We start from the raw sequence: 18291 nt of genomic DNA, 5'->3' as shown, positions 1-18291 counted from the left end.
GTCCCGGAGTTCTTTTGAAAGCGCCTTGGTGCTCATGGTTGAGTCTTTGCTTTGAAATGCACTACCCAGCAGAGGGAACCTACAAGAACTGCTGAATTTATCCTGAAATCATGTGAATCACTACAATTTAACACAGATGGAGGCCACTTAACTTGGTGTGTGATTTTGAAGGCGATTGGTTACACCTGAGCTAATTTAGGATTGCTATTACAAGGGGGGCGGACACTTATCCTAATTTTCTACACATTTCTAGAATATTTTTTTCACTTGGAAGTTGTGGGGTAGGAGGTGTAGATAAATGAAAAAAAAAACTATTTTAATGCATTTTAATTCCAGGCTATAAGGCAGCAAAAGGTGAACATTTTGAAATGGAGTGTAGACTTTCTATAGGCACTGTATATATTGTATCTTACTGTATGCAAAAACTAAAATATAAAGCTGTTTAAAAGTATGTCAGAAAGTCAGCAGCAAGTCAATTCTATATCTAACTGGTAACCAGTGGAGAGATGATAAAACTGGTGTTAAGAACTTAAGAACATAAGAAAGTTTACAAACGAGAGGAGGCCATTCAGTACATCTTGCTCGTTTGGTTTGTTAGTAGCTTATTGATCCCAGAATCTCATCAAGCAGCTTCTTGAAGGATCCCAGGGTGTCAGCTTCAACAACATAGTCAGCTTCAACAACATTATATGGTCATGCTTTCGTTTTTTTTGTTAAAACTCGAGCAGCAGAATTTTGAATGTATTGCAACCTATTAAGAACATTAGTGGAAACACCTGCAAACAAGGCATAACAGTAGTCAATTCTCGATGAAATGAAGGCATGTATCAGTTTCTCTGCATCAAACATTGCCAAAGATGATCTAAGGCGACCGATATTTCATAGATGAAAAAAAGATACTCTACCGATATTTCTAACTTGGACCTTAAAAGACAACGTACAGTTGAATTTAACACCTAGATTTTTAACTTCAGACATAGGACTAATCTCAAGCCAACCAATGACCAAACTAAAGCTACTAACTTTACGCATTTGGTGCAGAGAACCCAATAGCATGCCCTCTGTCTTGCTAAGATTTTTCAGAAAATTCTGCTGCATCCAGGTTTTAATTTAAGTCAGGCAGATATTAAGTACAGAAACCGCCAAAGCAGTATCTGCAAGTAGATTTGCATGTCGTCAGCATAGCAATGAAAACTAATGCCATGACCAAGAATTATTTGACCTAGAGGGAGCATATAGATACTGAATAAAAAGGTCCCAGGACAGAGCCCTGAGGGACACCAGCATACACCAAAACACCAATATAGTTCTCTAGATGTCAAAGAATATCATGATTAACAGTGTCAAAGGCTGCACTGAGGTCCAAAAGAACAAGAATAGATGGAGAGACTGACTCTGCAGCCATTAATTAGTCATTATACCACTTTAACTAAGGCTGTTTCCGTGCTGTGTAAAGGTTCATAGCGCTCATTAGACGTTAGATGTGACTGAAGTTGTGATGCTACCACCCATTCTAAAATGTTTGCCGGAAAAGGTAAATTTGAAACTGGCCTGTTGTTGCACAGCACCTCAGAGTCCAAATTTGTTTATTTTATTTTTTTAAATAAAGCAATAGCAGAAAGTTTAAGGGGTGAAGGAACAATTCCAGATCTCAATGATTCATTAATAATGCTAATAACAAAGGGACACACAGTTAAGAAACAAGATACGACTCCCCTGATACAGATAGCCAAGGCTTCCCTGATACAGATACAAACTCAGACAAGCTCTTCTGTTATCTTTTGGTATGCTTCAGAATACTATCCTAGGAAAAACATTTTCAGTACTGTTTCTCAAGTATTATAAGATAGGGTGTACATATTATTTTTATTATATGGCAGATGCTGTACAAATAAATTAATGTGCTAAATGCTGACTGTTTTGAAGTTCATTTGAGGAAACCTCTTTTTATTTTTCCTTAGGATACCCCAATCCAGAAAACTTCTCTTGGGAAAAATATTTAGAAGAAACAGGCACTTCAGCAGTTACAGTTACATCTTTTAAAGTGGTAAGCATTCTTGATTAGACTCCACCTTTTTACAAACCAACCCTACAGCAGGTGTACTTGGTGTTGAATCTTTTTCAGAAGAAAAGGCAAGTTCATCAGTTTCTTATAAATTTTACCTGGATTCTGGTTTTGTTGCATCAAAGAATATCATTCCATTTCAGTGAGCAATCCTAAGAAATTAGCTCAATAAATGCAGAGTTGTTTTTTTTTTTTTACCTTATTGCATTCATATTTCATATCTATATAAATTATAACGTAGAACCAGTTGCCCATGTTAGACATTTAGTGTACCATTTTGTATCCAGTGGCTATTTTCAGAAACTGTTTAAATTGGATAGTGCAGCTGAATAAAAGGCAAGACATATAACAATGAAGACATAATAACACAAGCAATTTTTGTTGCAGAGACCAGCTCATGGTTTCCTGGTCAATATGAAGCTTGAGGCTGTGGATAAACGCAACCCTATGTTGTTACGTGTTGCCACTGTGGTAGATGCTGAGGATTACAGAATAAAGGTAAGGATATTTTATTAGATTTCCATTACACGAGAGTAGATATTAAAACTTCATGCTGATTTGAACTCGGCTCTCGCCAAGATAAGCACCAACTAAGACGTAGCTTTACAGTAAACTAATGTGATCCATATGCGTCTCCATCCATTTACGTTTCCTTCCATATGATGATGTAGATATCCTTCTGTCTGGTGTTAATGGCTGAAGTGTAATGCTGGCTCCAGGGATCAGCTTATTTTGCCTCCCTGGCGCATCAGCACACACAACGGCTGCGATGCTGGCTCCGGGGATCAACCAAAGTGCGGCCTCCCCAGCGCATCAGCATGACAACCGTCTGGATTGAGCTAAGTAGGGTACATCTCTGGGGTTTTCAAGTGGGCACCTTCCATCCTCAGTGTTTCGTCGACTAGCCCACGACACCTCAAGAGGGCTCGACGGTGATTCTGGCGTCCCAGCATCACCCCCCTCCGTCCCCCACTCAACTCAGCCCAGCTTACTTACCTGTCCCCAGCCAGAATCTTTCCGTCTCAACCACAGCCAGTTGCTGCTCCTCTCTGCTGCTTCAGATAAGTTCTTCACTGTGCGACGCAACTCTTGGCCACTGAATCCGACGTCTCTGAGAAACCGGGTTGTAGAGTGTGCCACAAATCCTCGACAACCCACTTCCACTGGGTAAACCCGAACTCTCCATCCTCGCTGTTCCGCTTCAGTGGCTAGTTGAGCATACCGCAGTTTCTTCCTCTCATACGCCTCATCTACAGCGTCCTCCCATGGCACTGTTAACTCTACCAGGTGAACAAGGCGTGCTGATCCAGACCACAAGACAATATCTGGTCGAAGGTTAGTGGTGGCAATCTCAGGTGGAAAAATAAGCCGTTGACCAACATCTGCCAGCATATTCCAGTCTCTAGCAGCTTCCAGTTGTCCTGGGCGAGGATTGGTTTTAACACCTTTTCTTGGTGGTTGCTCTCCTGGGCGGAGGAATGTTGTCTTTTGTGTGTAATGTTTTGATGGAACAGGTGGCAACTTATTGGTCATGTTACGCTTGTCTTCCAATGCTAAGGCCAAACATCGCAGCACCTGGTCATGGCGCCAAGTAAACCGTCCTTGGCTAAGAGCCACCTTACATCCTGTCAAAATGTGCCTTAATGTTGCAGGTGATGAACACAAAGGACATGAGGGATCCTCTCCTACCCAGAGGTTTAGGTTCTGTGGTGATGGGAGAACATCATATGTTGACCTGATGAGGAAACTGATCCTGCTCTGTTCCATTGACCATAGGTCTTGCCAGCCAATCTTGCGTTGTTCCACACTCTCCCATCTCATCCATTCTCCCTGTTTGGCCTGGGAAATGGCCTTTATACACCTCATCCTCTCCTCCTGCTTTTGCACCTCGTTGACTACCAGCTTCCTTCTTTGAGCTGGGGCCGCCTTGTGCCATGTTGGAGGAGTTGAACTGAAACCAAGACCCCCTCTTCCATGCTGAACTTGCCCCATGATATCACCAATTCGAAGGGCAGCCTTTGCATCTTCCACAGCTTTCTTTGCCGCCCACTTTCTTCCAGTTTTCAACACAGGTGCTGCCTCCCTTACGCATTTATCGTGTGACTCTACTAATGTCATTTCCAGTCTGACCTTGGCGCACTTAAACTCCTCGGTTAGAGCAGAGACTGGTAGCTGCAGTATTCCTTTACCATAAAGTCCCACTCTGCTGAGGCAGCGTGGAACTCCCAACCATTTCCTGATGTATGAACTGATTAAAGCTTCCAGCTTCTCTACTGTTGTCAAAGAAACCTCGTACACAGTCAGTGGCCACAGCAACCTCGGCAGTAGACCAAACTGAAAGCACCAGAGTTTTAGTTTACCTGGTAGAGCGCAGCTGTCTATGCTCTTCAACCCTTCCACTGCTTGTTGTCTAACTTCTCCCACACGAACTGTGTCCTTTAGATCCCCGTCGTACCATCTCCCAAGACTCTTCACTGGCTTCTCAGACACTGTTGGTATTGCCTCACCATTAATGAAGAATGTTTTATCTACTACTTTGCCTTTAATTATAGAGATGCTCCTTGATTTAGTGGGCTTGAATTGCATTCGTGCCCATTCAATGTTATTGGTTAATTTGCCCAATAATCGATTAGTGCAGGCTACTGTTGTAGTCATGGTTGTCATGTCATCCATGTATGCTCGAATTGGTGGTAGTCGCATTCCAGAAGCCAAGCGCTCTCCTCCTACTACCCATTTTGATGCCCTAATGATTACTTCCATTGCCATGGTAAAAGCCAGTGGAGAAATGGTGCATCCTGCCATTATTCCAACCTCTAGGCATTGCCATGTAGTGCTGAATTCTGAAGTTGAAAAACTGAATTGCAAATCTCCAAAATAGGCTTTCACTAAATTTGTTATTGTCATCGGTACACTGAAAAAATCAAATGCTGCCCAAAGTAGTTCATGTGGCACTGAACCATATGCATTAGCCAAATCCAGGAATGTCACATGGAGCTCCTTCCTCTCCTTTTTAGCTGATTGAATTTGTTGCCAGATCACATTGATGTGTTCTAAGCAACCTGGGAAACCTGGAATGCCCGCTTTTTGTATTGAAGTGTCAATGAAGCAGTTCTTTAATAGGTAAGCTGACAATCTCTGAGCAATAATGCTGAAGAAAATCTTGCCTTCTACATTTAATAGGGAAATGGGACGAAACTGACTGATGCTTGTAGAATCTTTTTCTTTAGGTATAAAGACTCCACCTGCTCGGCGCCATGCTCTTGGTACAACCTGTTTTTCCCATGCCACTTTCATCAATTTCCACAGAATTCGTAGAACTCCTGAAGCACTCTTGTACACTCTGTACGGAACTCCATTAGGCCCTGGAGATGATGAAGCCCTTGCTTTTTTCACAGCTTGCTCTATTTCTTTCCACTTAGGTGCACAGTCCTCCATTTGGTATTCTGGTGGATTGATAGGTGGGATGTCTGACGGAATTGACATAGGCTCCTGCCTTTTTGAATCTGTATGTGTTTCCTCCAAATATCTCTCCAGCTCACCCTTAGATGCTTTTAGTGTGCCATTCTTCTCACTGGTGAATAACTTCTTTACAAATTTGAATGGGTCTTTATAAAAGTTAGCTCTCGCACGCTCCTTCTTTTTGTAGCGTTTCCGTAGGCGCTCAGCTCTGCGCAATGTTGCAAGCTTATCTTTTATGACCCTTTGTAAGAGATTGAGTCCCTCCTTCTGACTTTGTTCTGCTCTTCTCCATTGGTTCCTCAGCTGTCTCCTTTCTCTAACTAAGCGTTCAATCTCCTGCTGCCGTCTAGACTTTCCAGGAATAGTTTGTACTTTTTCCTTCCTTTTTTCAACTCCAAACCTCTCACTTCCATATGCGTAGATGATGTCCCCAAATTTATCCAGCTTCTTTTCAACTGTTCCACTTAATCTTTCCAATGCAACGCAGAGATCTGTGTTTACTGTGTCCCATGCAGTTTTCTCACAAGCTCTTGGCCATTTAACTCCAGGCTTGTGCCCGTTGAGGTTCTTTTCTCTCTTATGCTGGTTTGTCTGACCGGGTTCACAAGGATCATTAGGTTCATCACTAACTGTGTCCATGCAAGTCCTCCTCACATCTATGACAGGGGTGCTGATATCCTGCGAACTGTGGTTTGCTTCCTGTCGCTGGATTTCATTCGACTGACTTGACTGACTTCGTAAGAAGTACTGATCAATGCGAGGCCCTTGTCCCTTCTCCCTCAAGCATTTCATTCTCCCTTGATGAATCTTCAAACCCCTGACCGTTGTCGCCTTGCTCCAGCCGCAGACACAAACCTGGAGTTCCATGTCTTTGTTAACTGCAGATCTTGAACTAGTCTTTTGTGAAGTACTCTCCATACTCATATCCGTTTCCGTTCCTAAGTCGTTAACCGTGTTGTCCAACGTTGAGTCATCTTCCGCCCCCGCTCTCGCAGAGCCAAAAATACATTGATCTCAGTTACAGTATAAACCTTCTGGTATGTCTCAGCCAATTAGGTTCACAGAAGAGCGGTCATAATTCTATGTTAGATGACTGGAAAAGCCTAGAAATTTGGAACTGTCCTTTTAAATTTGAAAAAAACATCCACTCCATACTGAAGTTGCTTCATTTTTTTAAAACACTCAGCAAAAATAAAAATAATAACTGTTTAACTGTTGATTCCCTATCAAGTACAAAATGTAATCATTACCCAAAGACCCTGATAACCTGAATAAGATATATCAAAGCTGCACGTTGGTGCCTGTGACACAGTCGTGCCCATCCCCAAGGGCATACAAGGACTGCAGACACAGACATCATCATCATTTTTCCTTTCATCCAACCTGAAAGTAGGAGAAACTACGAACAGATAAGTATCAAGTTACTTATATCTGCTTATTCGCTTGTGTAATTACACTAATTAATGTGATTTATTATTATGTGCTTATAGTAATTACTACTTGCACATATTGTGCACTCAGCCGTGGTTTTCGTTAGTACCACAGCGGCCTTGTGCCCCATGTGAAGCTGGCGGCTCCGTCGCCCCTTCCTGAGGATTGAACAACCTTAAGAACATAAGAAAGTTTACAAACGAGAGGACGCCATTTGGCCCATCTTGCTTGTTTGGTTGTTAGTAGCTTATTGATCCCAGAATCTTATCAAGCAGCTTCTTGAAGGATCCCAGGGTGTCAGCTTCAACAACATTACTGGGGAGTTGGTTCCAGACCCTCACAATTCTCTGTGTAAAAAAAGTGCCTCCTATTTTCTGTTCTGAATGCCCCTTTATCTAATCTCCATTTGTGACCCCTGGTCCTTGTTTCTTTTTTCAGGTCGAAAAAGTCACCATTGTCAATACCTTTTAGAATTTTGAATACTTGAATCAGATCAGAGTGTAGTCTTATTTGTTCAAGACTGTGCAGTACTGTACTAGTGCAGGTACTTAAGACGAGCGGTTCACCCATGTTCAGGTCACCCTCTTAGGTTACTATACCTCGGGTTTTAAAAAAGTAACCAACGTTAAACAGTACCATCCCTGTACCAGTACCAGCGGACTTAGTCAGGGTGACTCGCCTGGTTTAACTTTATTACGGTGCTATTGCCTGTCACATAAGTGGCATTGCTGTTTGCGCTGTCTGACACAGCTAATTTTTGGTTACGAATACTGTTCATTTTGTACACCACTGCTGTTACACTATGCCGGGTTTTCATTCTTGCGATGTGTCCAAGACTGGTGGAGGACAAGCACGGCAGATGTGCTGCCTGTTTGGGTCCAGCGCATGTGAAAGAGGCACTCATTAACCGTAACTCCTGTGGGTTCTGTGCATCTTTTCCGAAGCGCACGCTGGAGAAGCGAGTGTCTCGCAGCTCTGTTGAGTGATCTTCATCCATTCTACCTGGACATCACCCCCCTACATCGTAATCTCAAAAAGAGAGGGCTGCATCCTCCCCTGATGGCTCTGTGCCAAGGGAGAACAGGAGAGCTTCACGTAAGAGAATGCCTTCGCGGTCTTCCTCATCTTCCTCTAGCTCTCCTCCTCCAAAGAAGAGGAGGAGAAAGAGCCAGCAGGGCACCTTGTTAGCCAAGCTACTGCGTGAGCGCACTGCTCCACCTACTCCCTCTGTGCCTTTGGAGCAGCAGGGAGTAACAAACGCAGAATGGCAGCAAGAAGATCTGCTGTCTATTACCGCCTCTGAGGAATGGGCGAACAAGAGTTCCCCTCTGATGAAGGAGACTCAGATAGGGCAATACCAGTAGCGCATCTTTCGTTGTCAGCAGAGCTTATGCCGCTGAGGCCTTACAGGTTCCATGGCCTGTAGATGAGACGCGGAAGCACTACATTTTTGAGGATGATCCTGCTCCCTCTCAGGTGTCACCCCCTGTGCACCCGGACTTTCTTTTTGAGGTCCATTCATCCTGGGTGTGGGCCACTTCCCATACTTTTACACGGTGCTATCTACTGAATAGATTTTTAGTGAATTTTTATAGGGAGAGAGTAAAATACAGCCAAAAAAAAACCTGGTCCTGAGGGAGCATCCCACTGAAAAACGCTTTGTCCTTAAAGGGTTAAGGGATAATGGCACTCCTGAATTACGAGGTAATAATAAAACTTGCAAGTTTTTTGAGTTCCATTATTACATGCCACAGCAATACCAATGGTCACACTGTAACTTTATTTATTTATACTTTATTATTTATTTATTTACATGTGTTTATCTGACATTTTCATTGCAGTTCACTGAAAGGCTTAACTTTTTGAGAACAGGGCCCTAGCTTCAGTGTTATGTGTTTAATCAGTAAGCAGTGGTTTTATAACAGGTGTCATTAATTAGTGTCAGCTCCCAGACCTGCTCTATTTGCCGTTCCGTTGTTGAGTAATAACAGAATGACTGTCTTCTCTAGAAAATGATCAGAGATCAGTGTCCGGTTGATTTAAAATAGCAAATATTATGCTATTCTCATTTTAATTGTAAAATGTGTATCAGAGAAAACTTGATTACTACCTTTTAGCTCCTATTAGGTTACTGTTTCTCTTGGTATTTGTTATTATTAGGACCATTGTGGTATACAGTGAAGTGCTGTGTTAGTACAGTGCAATGCATGAAAGTGTTGGGGGGGGGGGGGCCTTTGGATTCTTAATTGGTGTTTTTGTATTATGATCTGCATCAGATGTGTTCATGCTCATGCTGAATGCTGGTTGATATTATTGACGTTTTCATCAGTTTAGTCAATGGTGCATAAACTTTATCTGTTTTTCATAAAGCTAGCATCTATTCTTGGAGCATAAATTACATTAATCATTTACTGGAAAAACAACATCATTATGCTTTCTTTTTTTCTGCCATGCCGAATAGGCAAGTTGGCAAGTTGGGTATCTCATTTATTAAAATAGGCCAAAGCATCCCATGCATATCAATAGAAAAAGTATTCTAGTAAAAAGGTCAGAATTCACACAGAGCAGTTAAATGTTAAAATGTTTTTTTTTGTTTGTTTGTTTGTTTTTTTTGGTGCTTTTTCTCCACAGACGAAACCTCATCGCGTCAATAACATTGTCCTTGAGCACACACTGCTGCAGAAATTATGCCATTTTAAACCAAAAACGATGGGACGTCATAAACATCTGAAAAATCAAACTGATCAGAACCGACTTACATTCCTAATATACACTGAATAAAATAACTGGAGCTTGTTGACTCTCCATTGCCTTTTGAAATGATTTACACCCCATTGCCCTGTGTGAATGAAACATGTGCTAACAGATCCTTTTTCTCAACCAGAAGTAACATATCATGAACTCTGACAAAAGTAACATCTGGTGGCTGTAGTTGTATTTCAGGAAGGCATTTGAAAGTCCAAGCTATATAAACAATTAAAATTAATAAATAAATAAAAACACTCAGTCTGCACTGTGATATTGAATACCAGTACATTTTGTAGGGATGGACCCCGGTAATGCAGTAGGCATGGTAACTGCTACTGCAGTGCACTATGAGGTACTGTTCAGTTACCGGGGTAACTATTTTTCTGCATCAACAACATTTTATGAAAACAGTTTCTCAGTGTAAGACCAATATTAATACTTACAATATACAGTTGTATGCAAAAGTTTGGGCACCCCTGGAAAAAATGTATGTTACAGTGAATCTTTCAGTGAACAGAAGTTGACCTGACCTCTACATGGTACAAAGTTAAACATGACACCTTTCTGCAAATTTTAATACAGGATTACTGTTTGCATTTATTATAGATTCAAAATAATAAACAAAAGTGAACATGGCGCGTGCAAAAGTTTGGGCACCCTGTCACTTAGTACTTGGTAACACCTCCTTTGGCAGATATAACTGCTTCCAAACGTTTCCTGTAGCCAGCTAAGAGTCTTTCTAATCTTGCGTTTGGAATTTTTCCCCACTCTTCCTTGCAGAACTCTTCCAGCTCAGAAAAATTCTTAGGTCTCCTTGCATGCACTGCATGTTTGAGATCGCCCCACAGATTTTCAATAATATTCAAGTCTGGGGACTGTGATGGCCATTCCAAAACCTTTCTCCTTCTTTCTTGTAAATATTTAATGTTTGATTTTGAGGTATGTTTTGGATCATTGTCTTGCTGAAATATCCAACCTCTTTTCAGCTTCAGTGTCCTGACTGACTTTAGAACATTAGCTTCTAGGATTTGTTGATATTTAGTTGAATCCATTCTTCTTTCCACCCACACAATATTTCCGGTTCCACTGGCTGTCACACAACCCCAAAGCATAATAGAGCCACCCCCGTGCTTAACAGTTGGCAAGGTGTTCTTTTCTTGAAATGCTTCACCCTTTTTTCTCCAAAACTACCTCCTTTGGTTGTGGCCAAACAGTTCATTTTTCGTTTCATTGGTCCAAAGCACATTGTTCCAAAAAGCTTCAGGCTTGTCAAGGTTTTCTTTTGCATACTTTAGACGCTGACTTTTGTGATGAGGTCGTAGAAAAGGCTTCCTTCTGACAACTCTCCCATGCATATCCTTGTGTGTAAGGTACGCTGTACTGTGGACCTGTGAACAACTACTCCAGTGTCAGCTAAACTGTTCTGAAGGTCCTTTGCAGTGACCTGTGGGTTCTGTTGTGCAGATCTGACCAGTTTTCGGGCAAGTCTATGTGATATTTTTCTTGGTCTTCCAGATCTTGCCTTGAATTTAACCGTTCCATTTAACTTCCATTTCTTGACAATGTTTCTGACAGTTGAAATTGCTAGCTGGAAGCGTTGAGAGAGTTTTTTTACAGCCTTCTCCTGTTTTGTGAAAGTCAATTATCTTCATTTTCAAGTCCTCAGACATCTGCTTAGAGGAGCCCATGGTTTTGGAAACCAGGCAGAACAACCATCACAGTCTGACAGATTAGAAGGTATGAAGTTACTTCAGAGTAATAGTTCAACACTGGAATTGACTTCACCTGACTAATTGAAGCCCAATGAGTGAATTAACCTTTCTGGACCTTAGTAATCATCTTTTTAAGAAGTAATTAAGAATGGTCCAAAAGGGTGCCCAAACTTTTGCATGCGCCATTTTCACTTTTGTTTATTATTTTGAATCTGTAATAAATGCAAATAAATAGTAATCCTGTATTAAAATTTGCAGAAAGGTGTCATGTTTAACTTTGTACCATGTAGGGGTCAGGTCAACTTCTGTTCACTGAAAGATTCATTGTAACATACATTTTTTCCAGGGGTACCCAAACTTTTGCATACAACTGTATATATACACTGAGTGTATAAAACATTATGAACACCTGCTCTTTCCATGAAATAGACTGACGAGGTGAATCCAGTTGAAAGCAATGATCCCTTATTGATGTAACCTGTTAAATCCACTTCAATCAGTGTAGATGAAGGGGAGACAGGTTAAGGAAGGATTTTTAAGCCTTGACACAATTGAGACATGGATTGTGTATGTGTGCCATTCAGAGGGTAAATGGGCAAGACAAAAGATTTAAGTGCCTTTGAACGGGGTATGGTAGTAGGTGTCAGGCACGCCGGTTTGAGTGTGTCAAGAACAGCAACGCTGCTGGGTTTTTCACGCTCAACAGTTTCCCGTGTGTATCAAGGATGGTCCACCACCCAAAGGACTTCCAGCCAACGGCAGGCCAGTGGTCGAAAACGGCTCATTGATGAAAGAGGCCAAAGGAGGCTGACACGAATTGTGCAGAGCAACAGACGGGCTACAGTTAGTCAACTGACAGTCCAGTACAACATTGGTGCCAAAAGACCCATAAAAGAATGCACAACTCGTTGTACCTTGACACGAATGGGATATGGCGGCCGACGACCTAACAGAGTTCCACTTCTTTCAGCAAAACACAAGAAACTGCAGTTGTAGTGGGCTAAGGAACGAAAACACTGGACACTGGAGGATTGGAAAAACATTGCCTGGTCTGATGAATCCTGGTTCCTGCTGTTTCACGCTGATGGGGGGACTAGGGTATGGAGAAAACCACATGAGTACATGCATCCATCATGCCGTGTGTCAACATTGCAGGCTGGTGGTGTGATGGTGTGGGGTGTGTTTTCATGGCACACATTGGGCCCCTTGATAAAAGTGGAGCAACGTTTGAATGTCACAGGATATCTGAACATCATTGCCAATCAGGTGCATCCCTTCATGGCAGCAATGTATCCATCTGCTAATGGATTTTTTCAGCAGGATAATGCCCCATGCCACAAGGCTAGGATTGTCCAGGAATGGTTCCACAAACATGACAGTGAATTCAGCTTACTGCAGTGGCCTGCCCAGTCACCAGATCTCAGTCCAATTGAGCATCTGTGGGATGAGATAGAACAAGCTATTCGGAGTAGAGATCCACTACCAGCCAACTTGACACAACTGTGGGAAGCATTGGAGTCAACATGGGCCAGCATCCCTGTGGAATGCTTTCGACACCTTGTAGAGTCCATGCCTCGACGAATTGAGGCTGTTCTGAGGGCAAAAGGGGGTGCAAATCAATATTGGGAAGGTGTTCCTAATGTTTTGTACACTCAGTGTATGTGTATGTGTATGTGTATGTGTGTGTGTGTGTGTGTATATATATATATATATATATATATATATATATATATATATATATATATATATATATATATAATAAATAAATCATGATTTTCCATTAAGGAAAGCCAAGGGAGTAAACAAAATGTAAAGCCTACATTTAACAAATTCTTCTTAAAGATACAAAATTTAATAAATGGTATGAAGTAGCATTTATAGTTATTCACCGTGTCACCTTGTGCTAATTGATGACGCCAAGAAAATGTTAATATATATTTTTTGCTTTAATAGTCTCGATGTCAATCAACAAGTTCATTTTAAAAATACAGTGTGAAAATTGAATGGGGAAGTATTTGTTAATATAGTATTAGTGGGGGGGGGGGGGGTATAATACAAATCTATTTAACAACAGTGAACAGCTAGTAAATCCATAAAAGCTCTATGGATCACTCGGCTGGAAAATGAAAGTCACTGCGGTCATGCTATTTGACGTAGTACCATCCCACTGGAAATGTGTTTACAAAGCATCTAAATTATAAATTAAAATGATGTGACCTGCTCCCTCCCCTCCCTCCACACACCATATAATTATTGAGTGCCGGGCCTTGACTTTCTTTATCGTGTGTCTAAACTGAATTATGCATTTGACAGCCAGATAAAAAAATATGAACAAGAAGATTGTAACAGAATTTTGTTATGTCTGTACTTCATGGAATTACTGATACCCAAATTTGTACACACAATAATAAACACACATTTGTATATACATTTTATGCACAAAATGTGTAGGATAATTATTTCTTGTAATTATGTATAATATTAAGGAGGCTGTGTGGTCCAGTGGTTAAAGAAAAGGGCTTGTAACCAGAAGGTCCCTGGTTCCCGGTTCAAATCCCACCTCAGCCACTAACTCATTGTGTGACCCTGAGCAAGTCACTTAACCTCCTTGTGCTCCGTCTTTCGGGTGAGATGTAATTGTAAGTGACTCTGCAGCTGATGCATAGTTCACACACCCTAGTCTCTGTAAGTCACCTTGGATAAAGGCGTCTGCTAAAGAAATTAAGCTGTTTAAAGATTTTATATAATAAAAGGGTTATTAGTAATATGTAACATATATTGCCCCACAAATTAGAATATAATGACAAATTAAAGGTATCAATATCACGAAAAACTTGTTTAGTATGACATATTTCTGCAGTATCCAAATAGCATCTCATCGCATATGTCTGTTTGGTTTCATCAAATCAAGACAAGTAGTTTCCAAGAAATAACCTGCATGCTCAGTCCATCAGAAGTACATAAAAAAATAGGTGGTTGTTCTTTTATACCAAGCATTGATGACCATTTTGAAGATATCATTTATATCCTTCACAACAAATATGAATGCTGGTTGCTTATGCAGTATTTGGTTTTAATCATGTATGCAGCATCTGTCTGTCTCACTCAAACAGGTCCATTTTGATGGCTGGAGTCGCAAGTTTGATTTCTGGATCGATTCAGACACACCCGATATTCACCCAGTAGGATGGTGTGCAAGGACAGGACACCCTCTAGAATTACCCCTCAGTAAGTAAATACTCTTTAGTTCTTGTGTGTACCTTCTCTATTAAAAGCTCAAGTCAATATTGCTGAAAAAATAGAACAAAACCTGACCTGAGTTTTTTTCTCACCTATATTGATTTTATAGCTATATGCTTTTTAAGAAAGCTACTCTAGGCACAAATAAAGTTAATTAATAATGGGTTTATTCTTGTACAGTAGCTGTTCTTGTACAGTATTCATGTGTTCTTATACGCTGACAAATAACCAAACAACTGCCAAAACATTTTTGTTCTGGGCTGAGACTGACTGTTGATCACTTTTGACTATTAACTTTGCTCCTGGTTTCTTGGGTATGTGCATTAAGGTTTTGTACAAATTATGGTGCTCTTTAAATTGAAGCATAACTTCCCTTCATAGTAGAATGTCTCTATTTTAGCATCTACTGGAATCAGCCTACCCTACCCCAAGAGAAGTTAAAAAAAATCACTAAAAACCTTTTTGCATTCTTGAACACATGAGATAAAGCAATCAGTGTAGAAGGCGTGTATGATTTTGCAAACCCTACTTCAAATTGTCAGTGTTATTATAGCTCCTCTGGCAAAATCTAACAGCACCCTTCTTTTTGACCTGTGACCTAAGATGGCCACCATATTTGGGACATGTGACGTTTTGGTTTCTGGATGCTCAAGACCGAACACTCTGAGAAATGAGTATCATACTCTTATATATTCTGTGATATATATTCTGTGATCCCTTTGGTCAAGTTTTATCGTCGGTGTCATGCAAGAAGAATTAACCCTTTTGTGACATAGTGTGACCTTTTCTGCCACAGTGATATATAAACCCTGCATGCTTAATGTGTTGATGACCTTGACATTGACCTCTAACCTAATATGGCTGCCATTTTGGGGTCATAGAGATAGAACACTGAGTTCCTGTCTTAATGTTTGATACACAGCTGCATTATTTTCTTACTTAAGCTTCATAGTTCAACCTGTGGCCATATCAGTGATACAGCCAACATGCTTTGACTATACAGTTGGCATACAGTTGTATTCTATGATTCTCTTTAAAAAATCCATTACAGGTGGTGTCCAGTAGAAATTAACCTTTTCACTGCCACATTGTAATTAACCTCTGAACATATCAATGAATGTAGATCTTTGTCACAGCTCCATATTACTCATGTAATATGGCATACAATAACCCTTATATTATACAATGAAATTCTATGCAACCAGCATGGGCTGGTGTATGGATTTTTATTTTTTTTCCAACTTTTTCGAGAAAGTAGTTATTAATTGCTGGATTTGAGCAATGTTTGTGATCAAGGGTTAATTAAGTCTCTGTGACAGAACCCTTCATTAGCAGCAATAGGGTGCAATTAGATATTTTTTCAGTTGCCGTTATGCCTACTTTTTAGGACCAGCTGACCTTAAGACCACAACAAGCCAGGGAGTGTGCCCGACACCTGGATGCAGAGGAGTTGGCCACATCAAAGGGGCAAGATACACAGGACACCATAGGTGAGTGTTGAACCATTCCCCATAATCACCACATTTACTAAATCATCACAATTACTAAATTACTGTCAACAGATAGGTATTAAAATTTTAAATTCCTGTTATCAAATCGTTTGCCTATCCTTTTTGTTTTTTTTATTTGACACCCACGAATGCATCCTTCCCTACGTACAGCCTCTTCTGACAGCAGTCCTGCTAGTCAGACGTTATTTTGTGTTATGATGCTTATGCAGGCAAGGGTTTTGACACAGGAACATTGTTTACCATACTCAGGTTTAACAACTGCCGCCTTCTATTAAAAGTCTGTCTGGTGGAATGAGTCAGACCACTTCATTTTATTTATGCATTCACTTAAACAGATTGGTAACGTGTTTGGTTTGTTTTGTGGGAGTTTCTTTCCTCTTTTGCTTTTTCATGTTTTTCTTTAAGAATGTAACCCGAATTTTTGAACCTTAGGGGTTATTATGTTGTTAAGCTGTATTTTGAATCCCCTTATTGCAAACATTGTTAATTTGCAGATGACTTGCAGACGTTTGGATCATGTCAGGCAGTGATTTCTGTGTAGCTTACAGTGCTGCTGAGTTATTAGGTCTGTTTTGTCTGCTTTTTTTTCTAGTTATGCTTCCCTGTTATTTGGGTTATATCAATGAGTCGTGGCAATTCATTCAAATGATACATTTGCATATAAGACCAAAAGCACAACATAACCCATTGTAGTCACCATATGGTTCTTGAATAAAGAATAAGTGCAAGTTATAGTTGTTAGCATGCATACTCTTCCTATCTCATTTCATGTGTTACTTTTAACAAAATAGTATCTCTTTTGAAATTATAATTTAATCTTATTATGCATCAGACAAGTAGCCCCTCAGGACCATAACATGTATGATATTGCATATTGCAATGTGTATCGGTGTGGCAATGTGCCCCGCCCCTGTGTGCAATAGTGTGTTATGTGTTGTATGTTGCGTGCGTGTGTTAATGTCGGTGTATAGTCATTGGTACACGGGATGTAAACGGGTCTGTGTTTCACGTGTATTTAAAAAGTGTAGATTTGTATTTAGGCACGAGGAGAGCACAAATCACTTCACGTGCTGGTTAAATGTAATATGTGAGCACGGGGTTGCACAGAATTAATTCACGTGCTGGGATTCAAGTGAATAATTAATTAGTAATTGAATCCCAGCACAACAGTATATATAGATGCACGTTTCATTCAGTCAGGGTTAGGTGTTCAGTGAGTGGAGAACGGGATTGGAGACGGAGGTAATAATAATAATAAGAAGAAGAAGAATAGTTAAGTGTTTTCACTCACCGTGTTTTGTCTGTGTAGTCCGTTTTGTTTGTCTCTTTATTTTGGCGTGTAGTGCCGTGTCCAGTGTTTTTTGTGTTTCAAACCTTTTATTTTCTGTGCCGTTTTATTAAATGCTGAGCGAAACCATTCGCTCAGCTCCACCAAACTCCAAGTGTCTGTCTGTTTACTTCCTGCTTCTGGTCTGACGCCACCCACTCCGGCCGTCTTTGTGACAATCGGATGGTGACGTAAGTGTATGGTTACACTCCTGGACAAAAGTGGTACCCATCACTTTGTCCAATGGCCAAATAAGGATGCCCTATTCTGTGATTATTTTGGTTTCCGGGTGATACTTGGAGATATTTGCTGCACAACTGCTTTCTACCACTCTCTAGGTTAGGTTCAATCGTGGTTAACTCAAATTATTATAAAGCTGCTGCCTCTGAACGTCACAGCTTTACATCTGAGAGCCCATTGTAAGTAGTGGCTAACAGCCACTTTTTTAAAAAAAGAAGTTAGCCAGATTGAGTAGAACCAGACTTGTGATTTCAATATTTTATCACCACTGGCACTGTGTGCTGTGCTATCAAGACAGATGCAAATGATTAATTACCTGCTCTAACTACTGGGCCTAGGAGATTATTGGAAGCAATAAAACACTTTTTCTAACTGAGCAATATTGGTTTAAAAAAAAATCTAAAAAAAGTAAAGGGGTAAAAATGTTAAAGACTGCAAATAAATCCCAGGTGAACAACACAGACGAGTGCAAGATTCCACCAGCAGAGAGAGGGTTAAACTGAAGATGAGAAATCGACAGCCAGACAAACATTTACCAGTTATATGCCTGTTCTTTCA

General features: G+C 40.6%; 1 protein-coding gene across 2 annotated transcripts in view; it reads left to right on the top strand.

Moving 5' to 3' along the window:
- Positions 1–18291, top strand: part of LOC117435279 (lethal(3)malignant brain tumor-like protein 3) — a 115619-nt gene that overhangs the window by 35924 nt on the left and 61404 nt on the right. For both annotated transcript variants that reach the window (XM_034058322.3, XM_034058321.3), the window contains 4 exons: positions 1962–2047; positions 2453–2563; positions 14529–14643; positions 16043–16145. In XM_034058322.3, coding sequence (XP_033914213.1) covers positions 1962–2047; positions 2453–2563; positions 14529–14643; positions 16043–16145 — 415 coding nt within the window. The remainder of the gene's footprint in view (positions 1–1961; positions 2048–2452; positions 2564–14528; positions 14644–16042; positions 16146–18291) is intronic.

This window comes from Acipenser ruthenus, chromosome 3 (assembly GCF_902713425.1).
Source record: "Acipenser ruthenus chromosome 3, fAciRut3.2 maternal haplotype, whole genome shotgun sequence".
In the NCBI taxonomy this organism is placed as follows: Eukaryota; Metazoa; Chordata; class Actinopteri; order Acipenseriformes; family Acipenseridae; genus Acipenser; species Acipenser ruthenus.
The sequence above is the reverse complement of the archived record's forward strand: the minus strand, read 5'-3'. Positions and strand labels throughout refer to the sequence as shown.